Genomic DNA, 18,253 nt, shown 5'->3' with positions numbered 1-18,253 from the left:
TCCAGCTAAGCACAGGTTCCCTGAGGTTCAGCCTCCTGCAATGTGGCCTTAATTCTTGCTGGAGATATGCGTGGAACCCAGGAGTCCTGGCACCCCCGCCCCCACCCTGCGCGCTAAACTGCCAGGCTCAAGTCACTCATCCTGAGCCCAGGTCAACCCCGAGCGCCGCTTAGCAAGAGGAGGGAGGGTCAATCGTGAGGGGCGGAGCCTAACTCCAGTGACGTATATATTACCCAATCCAGCCGCGGTGGGGTCGCCTAGATACCCATTGAGCGGCGGGTGCTATGACCAATGAACTCGCTAGTCGAATCTCAGTCAGCCAATAGGGAGGCGGTGAGCGGGTGTAGCCGGCGGGTAGGAAGGCGGGTGCCAGGGTAGGCCCGCTGTTCCTGTTTGGTTTCTGAGGAGCCGGGTGAGTGCGCGGACGGGCCGGGGGGGATGAAATGGGGCGAGGGGCAGCGAGCTGCTAGCTACTGCCACCCCCGCCCATGTCTGGGGGGGACCCAGCCCCGGCCCCCTCAACGTCTGCGCTAAGAGCGAGGCCGGGGGCGCTCGGCCCGCCCCCCCCCCCCCCCACGGCCCGGCCCCCCCGCCCCCCTCCATTCGGCCCACCCCCACTGCCCCCCTCCATTCGGCCCGGCCCCCCTCCATACGGGGCCGGGGGCGCTCGGCCCGCCCTCCCCCACTGCCCCCCCCCCCCATACGGCCCGCCCCCCACTGCCCCCCCCCCTCCATACGGCCCGGCCCTCTCATATGGCCCCGCCGGGAGCGAGGCTGGGGCCTCTGAGCCCGTCCCCCCAGCTGAGCGCGAGGCCCAGGGGGTGCAGCTGCGTACATGCCCCTGCAGACCGCGCACCCCAGCCCCTCTCCGTACGTTGCATAGGGCGAGGTGTTGATGGTTTTCTTACCGTTTTGACACTGGAAAGGCCAGGGCGCGGTTATGGAGAACACAATCCCCCCGTTTCACCCGTCTCTAGCTAGGGGAGCTGGGCGTTTTGAGCAGCTTTTTGTCTAGAAGTGGCTTGTAGACGCTGAAAAAAATCTGTTTGCCAGTAAAGTCCATGGTGTTGGTTTTCGTTTTAAACACTGGTTTTGGTATCCATAAGTGTAGTCACCTGAGTAGGACAGGAGTCAAGGCTTTTCCAAGTAAAAAGATTCCACTACCTTTATTAAGGCTTGTCTTCCTTAAGATGTTTTTGTTGGTCTGTTGAGTGATGGGTGTCTTAATTCTAGGTCTTTCTGTGTAAATTTATACTGGACAAATTATGCTTCACAGTCCATAGCTTTGCAGCATTGGTATCTTATTTGTATATATTTCTTTTAAGAAGAAACTGTCCACTTCTCAAGGAAAAACATCCGCATGAGGGTCTCTTCACCAGCCAGCTAGGATTCCCAACACTTTTGAGAGCTATTTGAAACCATGCTTAATAAAACAATTGTTTCTGAATGGTGGGTGGAGTCTTGCTGACTGCTTGATGAGAAAGCAGTGATTTTTTTATAATGGACTATGCTGTTTAATGCAAGAGTATCTGAAAAACTCAGGAAGTAGCAGAATGAATAATCATGTTTTGTCTTATGAACAGAAACGAAACTGAAAATGTTTAATTTTCCCTTGTTTCAGCTTTCAAAAGAACATGGATATGGCTGCAGTTAGTGAACAGGAAACTCAACTGTGCAGCAACTGGTAAGAAACAAAAGTCAGGCACTATTGGCACAAGTTTATTGTATGCAGGGGTTTGCTGGAACAATTTGTATAGTGGGAGTGCTGAACCAAACTGTAAACCCTGTATATGACTGAAACCACTTCAAGCCAGGTGGTGCAGCTGCATCCCTCGTTCCAGTACCTATGATTGTATGTCATTACAGTGTACCTACGTAAACTCATAGAAACATGCTGTATTGTAGGCAGATGTCTTCAAAGATGGCAGCAGCAAGTGGTATGTTTCTAATGACCAAGAAACAATAGAAAATACCCATCTATAAAATACATGGGTGAAGCAGATGTCTTATTTTTCTAAATATTTTTTTTTCAGGCAGTGACAGTTGTGTAAAGTGGCTTACATGGAAATTTAACTGGCTTGGTTCTAATGGCTTGCTCAAATATATGGAAATCAACATGCTCAAACAAGACCTTATTTGACCTTAACAAACAAGACACACAGGGTAGTACCTGCCTCAAAGCTTGGCTCCAGCAGCTCTGGGTTGGGGGGCAGGGTCAGCAGGAATAAAGTAATGGAGTGGTAGGTACTTCCCTGGTATTCAGAACTTGTCACCTTGGGAACAGCAAAATAGTAGTCATGGAGCTTGTTGGTAGTGGTCTCTTCTCTCCCACTCAACCCTAGAAGAAGTAGAAATCAACTAAAATTACCAGTTGTCCTTTAGAGAATTTAAAAAAAAATCTGTTCCTCTAAAACCAGTTTCAAGAAAGCTGAAATATAAGAGTGAATTTGTTTGTGGCTTATAGGTGTGCATTTGTCATATATGTAGAATATCATTTTGTTGATGTCCCAGCCTGTTGGGTTCTTAAGAACAGATGGAATGAGAGTGAAAGGTTATAGCTTTTGTTCTTGGAGTGGCTAGGTTTTTATCTTGTGGCGGGGAGGTAAAAATAATTGTCTTGTTGGGGGCCGATTAGTCACTTTTGTGTTTTATAAACATTGTTTCCCTTAAAAATCAAATTCCCTCTTTAACGTCTTCTATCAAGCTGCTCTAGCTAGAGCATGGGGGAAGCTAATGCCATCTCTGCTTTTCTGGCATGGGGTAGACTTGCAGGCACTCTCCTCCATTTCCCCTCGTGCGGCTCCTCAGGAATACTCCTCCAGAACTCTTAGGCTCATAATATCCATACCACATAGTAGTAACTGATCTTAATGTGGGTACCTTAAATAACAAAATAAAGTTCAATACCGTAACTCAAAAGGTTCTGGCTCTGCTTCCTTCTGTGATTGAAGGATGTTTGAGACTGACAAAGAGCCTGTAGAGTGGAGGGCTCTTGTACTTGTCCCCTATTAGAGTTCAGAGGCCTAAATGCAGCAATAACACAAAATATGTCCACCCACCTAGGCTTAATAGAAGTCTCACATCGCTTCTGGGTTTTTTCCAGTTCCCTGCTCCTTGTATGGGACAGTAATCAGAGGGGTGTTGCTCTCAGCCTTCCTCTTTCTAGAGACTCTTCCTTCCACTACCCAGGTCTCCTGGCTTCTGACCTGTCCCTCTATTCCCAGGATGCACCTGCAGAGCTTTCTGCTTTTCAGCCAGTCAGAGCCCCACCTCTGTGCTCTCTCTACCCCTTTCCTGGTCTCCCTCCACTGTAGGGCCATGGTTCCTTCTTTTATCCTCCACTGGAGGGGTCAGCTGACCTGTCTCAGCTGCACTGGCCTCTTCCCCTGTAAAGAGCCAGTGATATCCTAGGACACACTTTTCAAATAGCTGAATGGATTTTTCCCATCACAGTCTGCACATAGCTGAGGACAAAGCAATAGATTTCTCCAAATTAGAGTAAGGAAGGGATTCCTTACTTCAGAAGTGCAGGGATATTGCATCTTTTGTTGGTTGAAAGATTGAGTAGTATTGCAGTGTAGCTGAAGAATCTGCTGTCTAGCTTTGCCAAGCAGAGAATTGCGGCTCTTTTATGCTATGGTTGAGTGCTTTTAGCAAAGGGTCTTTACCTCTGCCACTCCTGGTCTTAACAGCTTAGATCTGATGACTGCCTGGGTATGCTACAAGGGTTGTCTCTTTTCCCCAGTGGTGGAGCTGAACAGAGTTTTGATTTATTTTGATGAAGTGGGAGGCTTTGTGTGTCTAACTTGGTGAGTTTGTGTATTCTGACTGTACACAACATGTAATCCTAATTTTTTCTTTTCCATGTATTCAGTTTTATAACGAATTCCTGAAGGGCTTATTTGCTTTTACCATTGGCTTTTCCTTTCAGACAGCTCTCTTAAATCCTAAATCTGTTTTGAATTTATTTTCACTGAATTTGTGAAAAGTAACTTTTGTATCTCTCCTATAGCAAAAAGGATATTCCTGTGGCTAACTTCACCATCCATGAGATCCACTGTAGTAGAAATATTGGAGTGTGTCATTTCTGCAAGGAGTCGATCCCTAAATCTGAAATGAAAACCCACATTGAATCTGAACATGTGCAGGTAATAATAAATAAAATAAATTCTACACTAAAATAGCTGATCTTCATGAAGTGAATTTAATTGTTTTTGTTTATCCTAGGTTACCTGCAAGTGTAATGTGAAGATGGAAAAATGTCATTTAGAGGATCATGAGGTTGGTATGTTTGTTTGAACTCTGGTGCATTTCCAGTACTGATACTAGAGCCTTATTGTTCAGATTATAGCTACCAAGCTAACGGATCTTGGATCTGCTCTACCCATGTTTAATCTGCTTTCTAAATCCATGGTAATCACTGATACTCTCTTGTAAGAGGCAAACTGTATTAGTTTGAAATGGTGGTACTCACATGCCTAAAAGGCAGCTCCAGGCTCCTCTACAGGAGGAAGTCTGCATATGTTGGTAGCGTGGGTTGGTAGCCCACGTTTGTCCCTCGTAGTGGTTAAGGCTGAAAATTCTGCCTGAAGCTATAATAGCATTGAACTTGACAACTTCGCCTTTCAGCGTCTTGACTTTTTTTCAGTTTTTTTCACACTGACCTTTATGCAAGACCTAAGGATTTGTCTTGTCCAAACAGTAAACAAACTCTAACTTCCTATGATTAACTCCAGTGATAATTTGTAAATAAGAAAATGTCAGTGGAACAGAAGAGTGTGACAGGAAAATGGGTTTCTGCTTGAGCATAAGAATCAAATGCAAAGCCATGGCATTGGGGGTGGCGGGGTGGGCGAAGGGAGTTGTACCAAGAGGCTTAATTTAAAATCTGCAATTTTAATCCTATGATGTCCTGTTGCAGTAATTTTCTCAAAGCACTTTATACACTATAACTGTTAAGACTTCTAATGAGGCAAGATGAACAGTGGCAATCAGCATAGTTAAGTCTAAAACAAAATCAAAATAAGAGGTTTGAACTACAGATCCACTTGGAGCTTTTGGATTAGTTTGTAGGGATGTTATGTTGAAGTATGATGTCTAGTAAATACGTGCTGCCTTTTTCCTGTATAAAATACACTGAACTTCCAGTGTGCCACACCTAAGACATACTGTGTATAACTAGATAGGAGTTTGTACTCCCTATCTTAATTAGTCGCTTACTACTTAATTATTCTTCTATAGGCTGGTTGGCTTCTGGTTTGAAGACACAAATCTCTAAAGCTATTTGGCATGCATCTCTCAGTAATAACACAGTGAACTGAGTACATTCTTTTGTCAGTAAGTAAACCTAGCATAACTCTAAGACTGCATATATCAAGAATTATTCAATTTTATGTTTTAGGCATCAGCATGTCCTCTGCGTCCTGCAGTTTGCCAACATTGTGAGATAGAGCTTGCATTCAATAAACTTCAGGACCACGAGGACTACTGTGGAACTAGGACTGAAACATGTAGCAGGTGCGGTCGCAACATAATGGTAAAAGATCTGAAAGAGCACCCTGAGGTTTGTGGGAAGGAGGAGGAAGAAAAAAGAGTTAATCAAGCAAGATCACACTATGCCCGTGAGGATGAGGCTGCAAATCTGTGTACCTTTCAAACCATCAGAAACATTCTGCAGAGGATGCCCAGGCCATTGGAAGACCAATTTTATAGTGATTTTAGAGGAGACCAGACTTTTAAGAATATTAACAGAAGAAGTGCATCAGCAATGCAGAGAGACCAGAATCAAGGTAAAATGTGGATAAGGGCAATAATTTTATAAATTAATAATTTTTTTATTTTTACCTCTAATTTAAAATTAGGTAACTAACTGGAGTGAAAGAGCCGTACCTATTGTGCTGTGTGGAATGAAATGTCAAATAATTAGAAAACCAGTATGTGAACACTAGCCACTGCAGAATAGAACTTCAGCTATATAAAACTATTTAGTAGATGACCTCTGAAATATCTGTTTCTAGATAAGATACCCATTCTAGTAATTTTTTAGACTCCAGGTTTAATTTCATAAGTTAAAAGCTTGCATACCTGATTGATCATAAAATTGCTATTTAATTGTTTAAACTGAATGGAATGCTGAGTTGATTTAAACACTGGCTAATATATAAGGAATTAATCCTCTAGAAATGCTTTGTAATTTCAACTATTTACGTCACCCATAAAAAGAATCAGATATGCTGCTTTTATTTTGATTTCCTGTTTAGCTTGGCTGTAATAGAAATAACAGCCTTGGCATGGGCATTTCCTGGGAGTTAATGTTTGACTTGTACTAATGGTCTTCAGAACATCATCTCCCATTTTTTCATTAATCCTCAGGAAGTGTCCTGTACCTTGTAAATATGATTTTTTGTGGGGTGGAGTCTTCCAACACGGCTGTCTTGCTTAAAATAAAATCCTGATCTTACTGAACATCTGTGTATTTCCATTTAATCAGAAACTAAGAAAGCTGAGTTTAAAAATGATATAAAGAGATGTATGACTTAAGATTGCATCTTCAATGCATAACTATTACTGCTGGCCAGAATATCTGTACCCTTTCATTGTATTTAATCATAGATCTGAATACTTCTATTGTTTGAGATTTAGTTTGCTCGTCAAATACAATATATAAAACTAAAATCTCAAATTTTGCTTTTCCTCCAAGTAGTGATTCAGCCATATATAATACAAATTTAGGGTGTTTAAAAACAAAACAGAACAAAAAGTGTCACTGAAGGAATTGTTGCAAGTACAGGGATGTAGAAAACTTTTCACATCTTCCATAAGGTTTTACTAAGTATGCTGTGGGATTACAAAATTGTTCAATCCTGTAATACTTGGCTAAATGCATCTGTAGCAATTTGCCATACTAACTTACAAAATAAAGCCTATTGTTAGAACCCCACCAACTTTCAATGTATTGAAATCTCCAAGTGGGTGGAGAGATCAGTGCATGTAAATATCAGTGCAGGCATTTAGAGATTGAATGCTCCTTCCTAAAACATTTTTGAGGCCTCCCTTTGTAAGGTCTTAATCCCACTAACCTATATCTGAGTCAGATGCTTGAATCAGTAGGTGAATGGAGTTTTCTCCATGGTAGACTGAAAACATAAGACTTGTTACAGGTTCATAGAACTTTACAAGTAGAAGGGAACATGCTGAGCTACAGTGACCTTCTGCATGATGCAGGTCATAGAATCTCTTCCAGTAGTTCCTGCATCACGCTTACAATGTCTGGTTGAACCAGAGCATATTTCTTAGATGTTCAGTTGTGATTTAAAGATTGCCACAATGTCCTTTTGTAAATTTCTTAACTTCAAGAATTGTATGGCCTAGTAAAGGAAACAAAGGTCCCCTCCTCTCAGATTAGACAGAGAGGGAAAATACGGGTAAGGATTACCTTCCCTTATTCATCCCAGAATATAATTCATGAAGTGTCTTTCTGAGGCTTTGACAGCTATCTGTTTTAAAACGAGTGTTAATATTTGGGGCCCAATTCTGCCCTCATTTGCACATGTGAAAACGTCTGATTTACTTAATCTGTTCTTAAAATATTAATTACTCTTTTTTTTTAATAAATTTAGTAGTTGATACTTATAGCTTCTGATATTTCTTTAAGAGGATGAGCTGGAACGGCTGGAGAGGAATAAAAACTCGGAGTCCCCTCTTTATGGAGAGCAGAATTCCAGTTTAGACTATATGCTAGCCCTTAGCCTGCAACGTGAGAATAATCCCCACAACAACATTGCAGCTGAAATTCACAGTGACTTCTGGAAGAACTTCTACTCCAAAGAGTCCAACCCATCCGAGCATCTTAGTGAAACGAACAAGTCAGATACTTTCTCCCATGACCCTTTGTCTATTAACACTTCTAATCAGCTAAAAAGTAAGTTTAAAAGCTTTTATTAAAAAAAAAAAAAAAAAACTGATCTTGGTGGTGAGCAGGGGGCCTCTCAGGACTAGATCCTTGGAGATATTCTGACTGTACCAGAACAGTAGCACTGAGACTTTTTCTAAACTGCTTTAGATATCTCCTGCATCTGATGTAGAAATTCTCTGTGAATGTGCAGAAAAGCCTTACAGTTCAGGAAAGACTCCAAGAACAAGGATCTTCGGCTCCCTAAATTTTTGACTATACTGGCTGCTAAAATAGCAACATTTAACTTTATATATAATAATCTCTTTAAGAATTGTTGACTAGTGGAATTTGATATTGGTATCTGTATATCCCCAAGTTCCTTTCTATTTAAAAATATTTTTGATAAAAAGAGTACAGCATATTAATATGAGGAAGCAAAAGTGATTTTTTTCAAAACTGTATGATAGCAGATTCAATTTGCTGTAATTCTGCCATGTTTTTAAAAAATAAAACAAAAAACCAGTCTTATTCATGCTTGTTCTGAGATGTAGTAACAACCAAGTAGGTGACATGTTACATTTCATGATTAAATATGCTAGAGGGATAATACAGGAGAGTTAAAGTGCCAGATTATTTTAAAAAGAAAAATGTGTACTGTGTAACATGCATAGGAAGGCAGATGAAATTTTTTTCCCCCTATATTAGACCAAGGAACAGTGAGGTTTTTGGGCAAAAAAATCCTTTTCAAACTTATAGGAAAAGTTACTTTTTTCACTTGTAAGACTCACAAATGGGAATAAATGTGAAAGAATGACTACTGCCCTGAGACTTGCTATAATCCATCCTTTGGTGCAGAACTGAATGTTTCCATGGATTAGAAATTCTGAAGACAGGTTGTTTAGTCTGTTAGCCCTTTTTCTGGTAGTTTGGCTTAATCCTTTTACTTATCTCACAGATGATATCATGTTGCCCTGTGAATTTTGTGAGGCACTCTACCCTGAGGAAGACCTGATTCTCCATCAGGTTTGGTATTTCTGTATTTTATAACAATAGAAGTATCTTAAATGCTTTTTAATCAGTCAATCTAAAAGTGATTTACAAAGGAGGTTAGCATCATTATCCCCATTTTATAAGTATATATGCAGGAGTCTTACTGAAATGGATGCTAGCACTTCCGAGTACAATTTCTATTTAGAAACTGAATTTTTTTGTTGGAGAGAGTTAGCATAATGTTGGAGTTTGTTCCCACTGATGCTAACAGGATGCTATATATATATATATATATATATATATATATATATATATATATATATATATATATATAACAGAACCTCACAAAGCCTAATATTCAATAGAAATGTCTTAGTAAACTAAAAATACTAATATAAAACTTTCATCAAAACATTCTACTGTGCTGTTCCTTGGCTTAGCACATGAAACCAATTTAACTTTCTTGTCCATGCTAAGTGAAAAGCCAATAGTAAACATACATTGTGAAAAATAAGTTAAATACAGATGTTAGTTTTGAATTTCACAGTGCTTAGCAACTTATTTTTAACCTTATTGTCCCATTAACAGGAGTTATGCCCGTGTATCTGAAGTGGAATATAGCTTTTGATGGTAGCTATGGTACTAAGAGTATGTATTGGAAATAGAGGATGTATCTGTTTACTTTGTGACATAGCAGTATTATTATCAATGTTTAAATATTGCAAGTTTACTTTTTTTTATTTAGCAAGGCTTACATAGCCTTCATGTGCTAAATATAACTAACACCTTCTTTCCAATGTTGCCCACATAACAGACAGGTTGTAACCCAGCAAGTGCCTTTGCTTCATTCAGTAAAAGAAGTTCCTCCCCAAGCCAACAACAAGAATACGACATACATGTTAAAGATTTCTTAGAACAACTGCACAGCTGCAGATCTACATACCCACTGCAGCAACAAGCTGTAAAGACAGAAGGGAGCATTATCATTCCATGTGAATTCTGTGGCATTCAGTTAGAAGAGGAAATACTCTTCCACCACCAGGTACAATGCCATTTGTGGGGTGGAATTTGATAAGTCATAACAAATCTGCCTTCTTATTAGTAAATCTTTTAAATCATGTTAGTGCTCAGAGGCTGCAATTGGGATTGATGCTAGGGATTCACATGCTTGTCAGCTGAATCTGTACTCTCTCAACACAGAGGTTGTGATCTCTCCCTGCTCCAGGATGTTGGAGCATACTGTGGCTCATGTTAAAGGAACCATTGTGTATTTAACATTTTTTTCCCCAAATGATGAAGTCTGAGCAAACAGTATTCAAACAACACAGCATAAATCCTCACCTTTTAGAGGCTCTTGATTACTACCTTCTCACTCTTTCGCTGTAATACCTTTCCCTGCATCACCACCTTCCATCCCTTAACAGTGAGGGCAAATAATTCTGCAGAGAGAACCAGAATGTCTAAGTCCTTGAATCTTTCTCTTATGAGGTTCTTCTAAAGTATTCACAAGAAACTACCTTTATTTCTCTATCCGAACCTGCACTCATAGCATTTTAATTCTTACACTTTCATTATCTTTATTTCTCCTTGGCCTCTGGCTCATACACCTGTTGTTGTATTAACACAGCAAGCTCTGTCACATACCAAAGGTGATACAGGAAGGAACAGATTCAACTCTGATGCAGAACTTCTTGAAAGGGAAGGTGACATGCACACAGGTCATCTGAGACTAGAGTCCAAATTCAGATACTGTTTTGCTGACTTGTTCTGCCCTTATGACGTATTTGGGTTTAACTACTACTCAGTGAAAAGCTGCCAAACAGCTGACTTTTGACACATAATTAGGCATTGTGACAGGAAAGCTTGCAGCAGCATACTCAGATCTAATGAGCTGTAGACTTTGTCAGAGGTGTGACAAAAAGGATTAATTTTGCATATCTTCTTTAACCCTTCCTCAGCTTTTTTTTGTTGAGCTAAGTATCAGAACAACTTTCATATGAGGTTGAGATACATTTACTGGATAGGTTTTCACTCAAGTGTCTGCCAACACTGCTGCAGCACGGCTTACAGGCTGTTTAAATCATGAGGGGGGGGGAACCGTTACCGTGTGAGTGTGAGACTAGGAACACTAATTCACTCTGGCAATCACTTTTCCTAGAAGAAAGGCCACTGCCATCAGTAATAAAGGGATGAAATGTCTTTCTATTAACTTTATTTAAATAGTGCCACAAATGTACAAAATGTTTTAGCCACAGACTAAGACATGGTCTCCAATCTGAGAAGCTTAGCTTAACACACACGAACAAGCATGGGGCAGGAAGGTATGAGGGCCCTGATAGATGTAAGACTGGTCTGTGTGGCCAGTTAGCCTGCAATTGTGATGGACCCAGCCAGAAGAGGTAACTTAACCTGCAAGTTGTGAAGCTGAAAAGGAATGAGGGGCAAGCATGAGAAAACATGGTGTGGAAGGGGAGGAAAATGAGACCAAACCTGCAGTCTTTGTATCTTCTTCCTCATTCCCACATGCTGATTACAAGCCTGCCAGATGGAGGGTAATGGAGATACCTCTGGTGATAGAGAAGGGAGGATATGGAAAGGAATTAAAAATGAACGGGAAAATGCATGAGCCAAGAGCAATAGTTTTTTAGTGTCCTTCAAGTATGATTGATTAAAATTGTGCCATGTAAAACAAGGGTTTGGGGTGCAATTAATATGTTCTGTCCTTATGTAGATGAGTTTTTTGCATTTATTTTTCTAGGAATATAGAAGTTGTAGAGTTACCCCTTGACCTTGGTAGTTTAAAATTAAGTCAAAGTTAATTGGAACCAGATTTGATAAACTTCCACAGCTTACCTCTTTGCTTTATAGCATGTGTTCCATAGTAGGGGGAGTTTCAGTGCATCTTGGATCATAGTTGGTGACTGAGGATTTCCACGTTGATTTTTCCTTTTTGAAAATAAAAGGACATTTTGGTACACAGTTTGGGGCTCCTTCTTAGTGTACTTGACAAATCACTTAGACAACTTAGCCTGTGGTTATCAAATCTAAAAGGGACACCCTTCTATTTAAAATCCTCACTTTTTAAAAAAACTTCTTACCTACATGTGCTCCAGGTAATCCCTAACGTGTAACTGAAAGATGGCAAATACGTTCTGTTTTGTGCATTAGACTGTCTGTTTGCCTTGTTTAATGTAGGCCTCTCAGACAGCAACAGAGGGAGAGAAACTAATTTCCCCCCCCCCCTTGTGATTGAAAACTAGGAAGACTGGCATGAATGCTCTAGGGCGGGGATAGTACTGGAACATATTTCTAACTTGGCTTTTAAGCTACATTCGTATTAGGTTGACAGTATTCCTTCTGACTGTATGGCTGCGGGGGTGCAAGGTTGCATTGTCACTAGCAGCAATATAGATTACTTGCCATGTGCTTCAACGTGGCTTGGAGGGATCATCTCTAGGGACGAGAGGCTAAGCATTGACTGGACATAAAGTATGACCTTCGGCTGCCAGAATGACCCCAGTTATGCTGTGGCTGAGGCCATCAACTTCCTCTTGCATAGGCCACATGTCATTAGTAACTATTTCTGGGCTATACTTGAACTTCTATCCTAGAAGTGAGGGTGCGTGCAGGCTGTCATCAGGCAGTCTCTCATTGTTTCTCAAAACAAAGTCTTATTTCCCTTTGGCATTTGAGGGAGGATGCACTTTTCAAAGCTTTCACAGCAATTAAGTGTTCTCGAAGTGTCCTGAAACAATCCCTCTCTCTTGCACTAGGACCAGTGTGACTTACGCCCAGCCACTGCCAGCCCAGCAGAGGGATCACCATCATGGCAACCATTGTCTCCCAAAGATAACCTGGAGAGATCAGAATCGCCAGAAGCTAGAAGACGGATCCGGCATCAAGGTATTGGCAAAGTACAGACTTCCATCCTGTGCTTTTTTCCAGTCCTGCTTTTCAAGGTCACTTCCTACAAGCGCTAAAACAAACCGAACAAGAACACACATTTAATCTAGATCAGGACTAGAACTGCAACCTCCTACCACTGTTCTGATTTGCATGGTACAGCTTTCAACATACATTGAGACCATACAAAATCATAAACATAAAGTCCAACACAAACAAAAACCAAAGAGAAACTTGTAATTACCAAGCCCTGTGCAGCAAGAGTGGAAACTGACCAGTTTAATTATAGTCAAAGCTCATGTTGACCGCTCCATCCATAACTATTGGAATTGTGGGGAAACTAATGTTGCCTCATCAGTTTTTTTTATTGCAATCTTAGGGTCAAATTGTGTAGTCGGTTGCGTGCAGAGAGCTTTTACTGACAATAGAAATAGTATCAGAGGGTAGAAGCTGATCCTGAATGTTTACTAAATGAAAAAAACCGAACAAATCACAATAGACACTCTACAGGGTATGTGTATCTCAAGTTGCCAAAAGGAAATGGAGTAGTGTACATAACTGGGGAAAGGGGGGTGTCACCTATGGGGTGACTGTGGGGTCATCCATGGATTCATGTGACTATACATACGAAGTTCAACCATGTTATAGATGCTAGTGACTCTGCTCATAAGCCAGCTTCAAAATGCAATAAAGCAACTTTTTATACTAGCTTCCCATAATGAACAGCTGCCAGTAACTTTGTTCTAAAGGAGGTCAGCCTCCATGCAAAGCTGGTAAAAATGTATAACTTTTTTTGTCCTAATTTCCTTCAGTGGGGACAAGTACCTCTGCTTTTTTAAGTATGACAGCACTGACCTAAACACAATCCCCATGCTGTTCTCTGGGTACCCTTTTAAAAAGATACTACTAAAGGAAGTTCTCCAAAGTTGCTGAGAATGTAAATTCACTGTCTTAGGGGAATTGTACTAGTCAGTGATGCTGATATTTCTATGGTGCAGTTCTGTTTTCATAGGCTGTGATATACCGCATCAAAAATCTAGGCTATTGCTTAGAGATACAGAAGCTTTTATCAAGGCGTTTTTTGCCTCTTGTTCTAATCCACGTTCCTTGCTTCGATCAGTTATTTCACTGCAGTTCCTAATACACTTTATTTTATTTGGCTTTCCTTTAGGGGAAATTTCACCTCGGTATCTAGAAGATTTCAGGCAGCAGAGGCTTGCCCATGCTGTACGAGGAAGCCAATCACGAAGCAACTTGGCAGTTGCCAGAAGCATACCGCTGACCTCTTTTAGTGCTGTAAGAGCCAACGATGCTCTGACTCAAAAAGGAAAGTCCAGTAACTTGGATGGTAATGAGGGAAGAATGAGGAGCAGAGGCACAGCTGAATCTGGAACAGGCCCTGTGCCCATTGTACGACCCACTCAAAACTTCCACCCTGAAGGCTATGTGCCCAGTTTCCCAAGGATGTCTCCAACACGACCAAGGTAGTGTCTGTGATCAGTGTGGTGGTGGGAAGAGAATTTTTAACCCTAAGCGATTCATGATCCATTCTGCTCTAGCTCTGTCGTGAGAGTGAGGCAGTGCTTCAGAATCTTTTCTGCTAGTGCAGACATCAACGCTTGACAGACACAGGAGGAAGAGAATGCTGTCACCACTGGCCCTCTCACCACCCACTGCAGATCCTTCTGCATCTTGCCTGTGGCTGGGGGAGGCGGTACTCAGTTTGACTAGCTGGTGTCTTTCTGGCTTTGTAGTAAGTAATCAAATGAGTTTCCTAGAAAACCTGTTTTCCCATTAAACTCTTGTTTATGGTACTTGACCTCGCTACACAGTTGGCACCTGTTTGGGTACACATCTTAGATTCACTCCTCCTTTCCCTGAAAAAGGGTAATTTTGTTATGTGGAAGCACTTCTAATATTTCTGTAGCATTCTTATTATAGGGATGCCACTGGTTAAGAAATAGTTCTTCAGTTTTTAACACCTATTTCCCTTGCCTTTTGGTTCAGCTTCCAGTATGCATGGCCAAAAGCTCTGGGGGTTCTGCAAAACAACATTTAGTATCAGAGTTCCCAAAGGTGAAATAGTGAAAGACCTTGTTCTTACATCCCAAAGCTCAGCAGCTTGGGATACAGGTAAAGGATGTGAGTTTTGGAAGGTTATTATGGAACTCTTCCTCATCTACCAGAAGGACTGAGCTCTTCTCTTCTTAACCAGTTCCTGTAAGAGCACTGAATTTGCAGAGCTGCTGCGTTTTAATGGTGTCAACTTCTCTCCTCTGCAGTGTGAGAAATGAAGCAGGCAGGAGTCCTAGGATGGCAAATGTTCCTGTCCGTTTCAGGAACAGGAGCACAAAGGTAACTTTCTCAGAACTCTTTGCCTGTACTGGGTGGCCTCATTTGTGTGGTAGTGGTTGACTAAAATGTTTAATCTATGTTCACTACCATCTTCTGAGCGGACACCATGAAGCACATACTGAACTCGGTGTGGAGCTCTAACATGCAACACAGTTAGTTGCTAATGTCTTGCTCATTACATGCTTGTCTCCTTCCCCAGCGAGAATGGGGACAATGTGCTAACAGATCATTTCCCCTGGCTGACTCGTCCTGGCTCATCTGTACTGGTGAAGAACCACCCTTTTTGCAACTACTATTGCTTTGGTGTTTACAGGAACCTGAGCTATTATATTTCCTCTTAGGATGTGGGGCTCTGTCCCTTACTCCTTGATAAAGTCTGAGTGAGGCAGGGAGAAGGTGGTGTTGTGATTCAACTGGTCTGTTTTAAAATGGTACAATGTTTCACTTTTTCCTCCTTACACAGGCAAAATCCCAGAAACCAGAGTCTGGCCATCCTGAGGAAGAATAATCTATCCTTTTATGAAGCACATATTTAGCACTTGAAGCTCTTTTTTACTATGCTCTATAGTACTTCATTATCTCAGCGCGAGTACTTGCTATATTGCCACCGTCAGTGGGGACTTTGTATTCATTTTAAATTTTTTTATAGGCAGTGATTTTTATAATTTTTTTTAAAGTTTGGGGGAGTAGCATATACTCTAGCTGCTGGACAGAAATGTCAGAGTGTAAATTTTATATCACTGCTTATTTGGATGAGCTAAACTGGCAGTATCCTAAATCTGTCAGTACTCTTCTTGGAGGACCAACGTGTTACCGTATCTGCTTGTTGTGTTGCAAGATGTACTAGGCCTTGGCTCAGCAGTCTGCAGCAGCAGTAATCCATCGCTTCATCACTGAAGTAAATGAATGTCAGCAGTCTGCAGCAAACCTGCTAATCAAACATAAAACCATCAGCCTGAACTAGTCTGGAGGAAGACTACCCTAGTAAGTTACCATGGAGCTCAGTACTCATCTGACTTGTTCAGTCATACTCTTCTCTACTGAGCAGTTGATCTGAATGATTATCTTCACTAAAGTAGGGGATTAGGTTTAGTGGCTTGGCTTTAAACCTATCCCACCCCCCTTCAGCCGTTTTACTTGCTGCTATTAGCAATAATTTTGCATTAACTATCTATTTATGCAGTCAAAACTTCCCTAAGCCTTCTATCCTGTCATAGCAGGTATGGGAATCAGCTGGGGAAAGTCATATCTATTGTAACTTGGGGTGTTCTGTGCCTCTACCTACATGTCTGAAGGCCAGAAGTGCCCAGTGTTCTTAAAGGCATCTACAGGTGGGATTGTGATGTGCAGTGGAGCTTCAGTTCATGGGGCTTCTGTTCCCTCAAATCTTGTTTGCTGTATGGGAGCCCTTACTTTTTAAAATTTCTTGTAATAAAATTTCTATCTACCAATATCTTGTGTTCTGTAAACAAAATTCTAGGCAGCCATGGGAAAGTGACTGAAAATTATGCTGAGCAGAATGGGTTGGAAAACTGGGAGGGGGGGGGGGAGTTTTTTCCATCAGCCTTGTTTGATTTAAAAAATTACAGGGCTCTGAGGGTGGCTGGAGATCTATTAAAAATCGGCAGCTGGCCTATACCAGCTCACAGGGTTTCAGCAGAGGGGCTGTTAACTGCAGGGTACACATGGCTCTAGGACCCTGAAAAGGGGGCAGGTCCCAGAGCTCAGGCTGCAGGCAAAGCCTGGACATCTACACAGCAGTTAAATAACCCTTTATCCCAAGAGTGACTCAGCTGGCACAGGCGTCTCATTGCAGTGTAGATATACCCTCAGAGGCAAGGTGACACTTAATTCAGCGTGAGCTGACCTAGGACCTAATTTATTCTCCCAGCTCTGCAGAGGTGGTAAAAATAAACAGTACCCATTGCTTACCCGCTCCCTCTTCTCTGCAGTAGCGCTGCAGCAGGAGCTTAGCATGAAGTGTGTGATTCAGAGTGGATAGGGAGTAAATGACTGGCTATGGCTGAGCTATTTACACCCCCCCCCCCCTTCTGCTATGGCACCATTGAACTGGGGAATTTCTCATTTCCTCTGGTGATGTGAGCTCTGTAAGCAAAGGTAATGCTAGGGGGCGTGTGGTAGGGCCAGGCTCGGTTCTCAAAGGATGGGAAAGAGAAGACTAGATTAGGAAAGTGAAGTTTGCAAAAGATTGGACTCTAAGAAGTGGTGAGATCAGGCTGGAGCCATTAACTATACTTGCACTGGTAAAACTAATGGATATACTTACCTCAATGGTAATGAGAGAAGCAGAAAGTTGAAAAGAGCTTAACCATCTTCCTCGATCCTACTTTAGTTAGGTACAAGTTGAGCTACAGAATGATCATATCTCTGGTAGCAGCTGAGGCAGACAGACAGACTGCATGAGAGAAAGCTGCTTCACTGCTTCTCCGGTTCCTTCTATTCCTCAACGTCAGATGGACAGCCTCCCTGCTGGCAGGTACAAGGGGTAGTTTTGCTTTCAGGGCGTTGGAGTGGCAGTTAAAGCATGGAGTAGGAAGGCTGTAAGTGACTGTGCCACAGGCTCAAGGTGATGTGGACCTTCCTTCTAAAACTTTCCAAGCTGCTGGATTTCTGGGGATTTAAAGAAAATGTCCATTCAAGGTGCCCTACCTTCATAATTTGATGTCACAGGGAGGAGGGGTCTTTTGATAGTCCTATCATGATCCAGCTTGTCAAAACACGTCTCAGCTCCTACCTAGAAAACAAACATCTAACCACTCAAGCATTAAACTCCAAGCAGCATATGCTGTGTTATCACTTACGTACAGGAACACATTTACGCTGCTGGACATATGAAGCCCAGGAATGGTCCCCCCCCAGCCTGAAATGAAAACTTAACACCTGAGCTGGGGTAGATGGTTACTCAGCTGGATAAAGCAGTATCCTTCAAGACAGTAGCAGTCATTGCTGTGGCCTTGTTTAAGTCACTCAGCTTACTACTTTCCAAAGTGACTAGCTGAAGCTGTACTTAAATTTATTTCACTCCATCAGTCCTCAGATTAACAACTGACCCTTCAATCTTGCCATACAGGTGCAAAGGGACACCAGCAA

The 18,253-nt window shown here is 41.7% G+C and overlaps 1 protein-coding gene across 2 annotated transcripts; it reads left to right on the top strand.

Annotated features, from left to right (window-relative positions):
* Positions 1-315: 315 nt before the first annotated feature.
* Positions 316-16,595, top strand: TRAFD1 (TRAF-type zinc finger domain containing 1). 2 transcript variants are annotated; one of them, XM_067539505.1, is made up of 12 exons: positions 316-333; positions 1,622-1,684; positions 4,013-4,148; positions 4,228-4,281; positions 5,402-5,789; positions 7,655-7,921; positions 8,850-8,917; positions 9,699-9,926; positions 12,658-12,787; positions 13,959-14,271; positions 15,070-15,142; positions 15,606-16,595. In XM_067539505.1, the coding sequence occupies exons 2-12, from the start codon at positions 1,635-1,637 to the stop codon at positions 15,648-15,650; spliced, it is 1,752 nt and encodes a 583-aa protein (XP_067395606.1). In that variant the 5' UTR covers positions 316-333; positions 1,622-1,634; the 3' UTR covers positions 15,651-16,595. The 2 variants fall into 2 exon arrangements, with proteins under 2 accessions (XP_067395606.1, XP_067395605.1); XM_067539504.1 differs by lacking the exon at positions 316-333 and adding an exon at positions 338-412.
* The last annotated feature ends 1,658 nt before the right edge of the window (positions 16,596-18,253 follow it).

The sequence above is a fragment of the Emydura macquarii genome, unplaced genomic scaffold, assembly GCF_026122565.2.
Source record: "Emydura macquarii macquarii isolate MOO-44397 ecotype Brisbane River unplaced genomic scaffold, CSIRO-AGI_Emac_v2 contig_554, whole genome shotgun sequence".
Taxonomy (NCBI): domain Eukaryota; kingdom Metazoa; phylum Chordata; order Testudines; family Chelidae; genus Emydura; species Emydura macquarii.
This window is presented reverse-complemented; position numbering and strand designations above follow the sequence as displayed.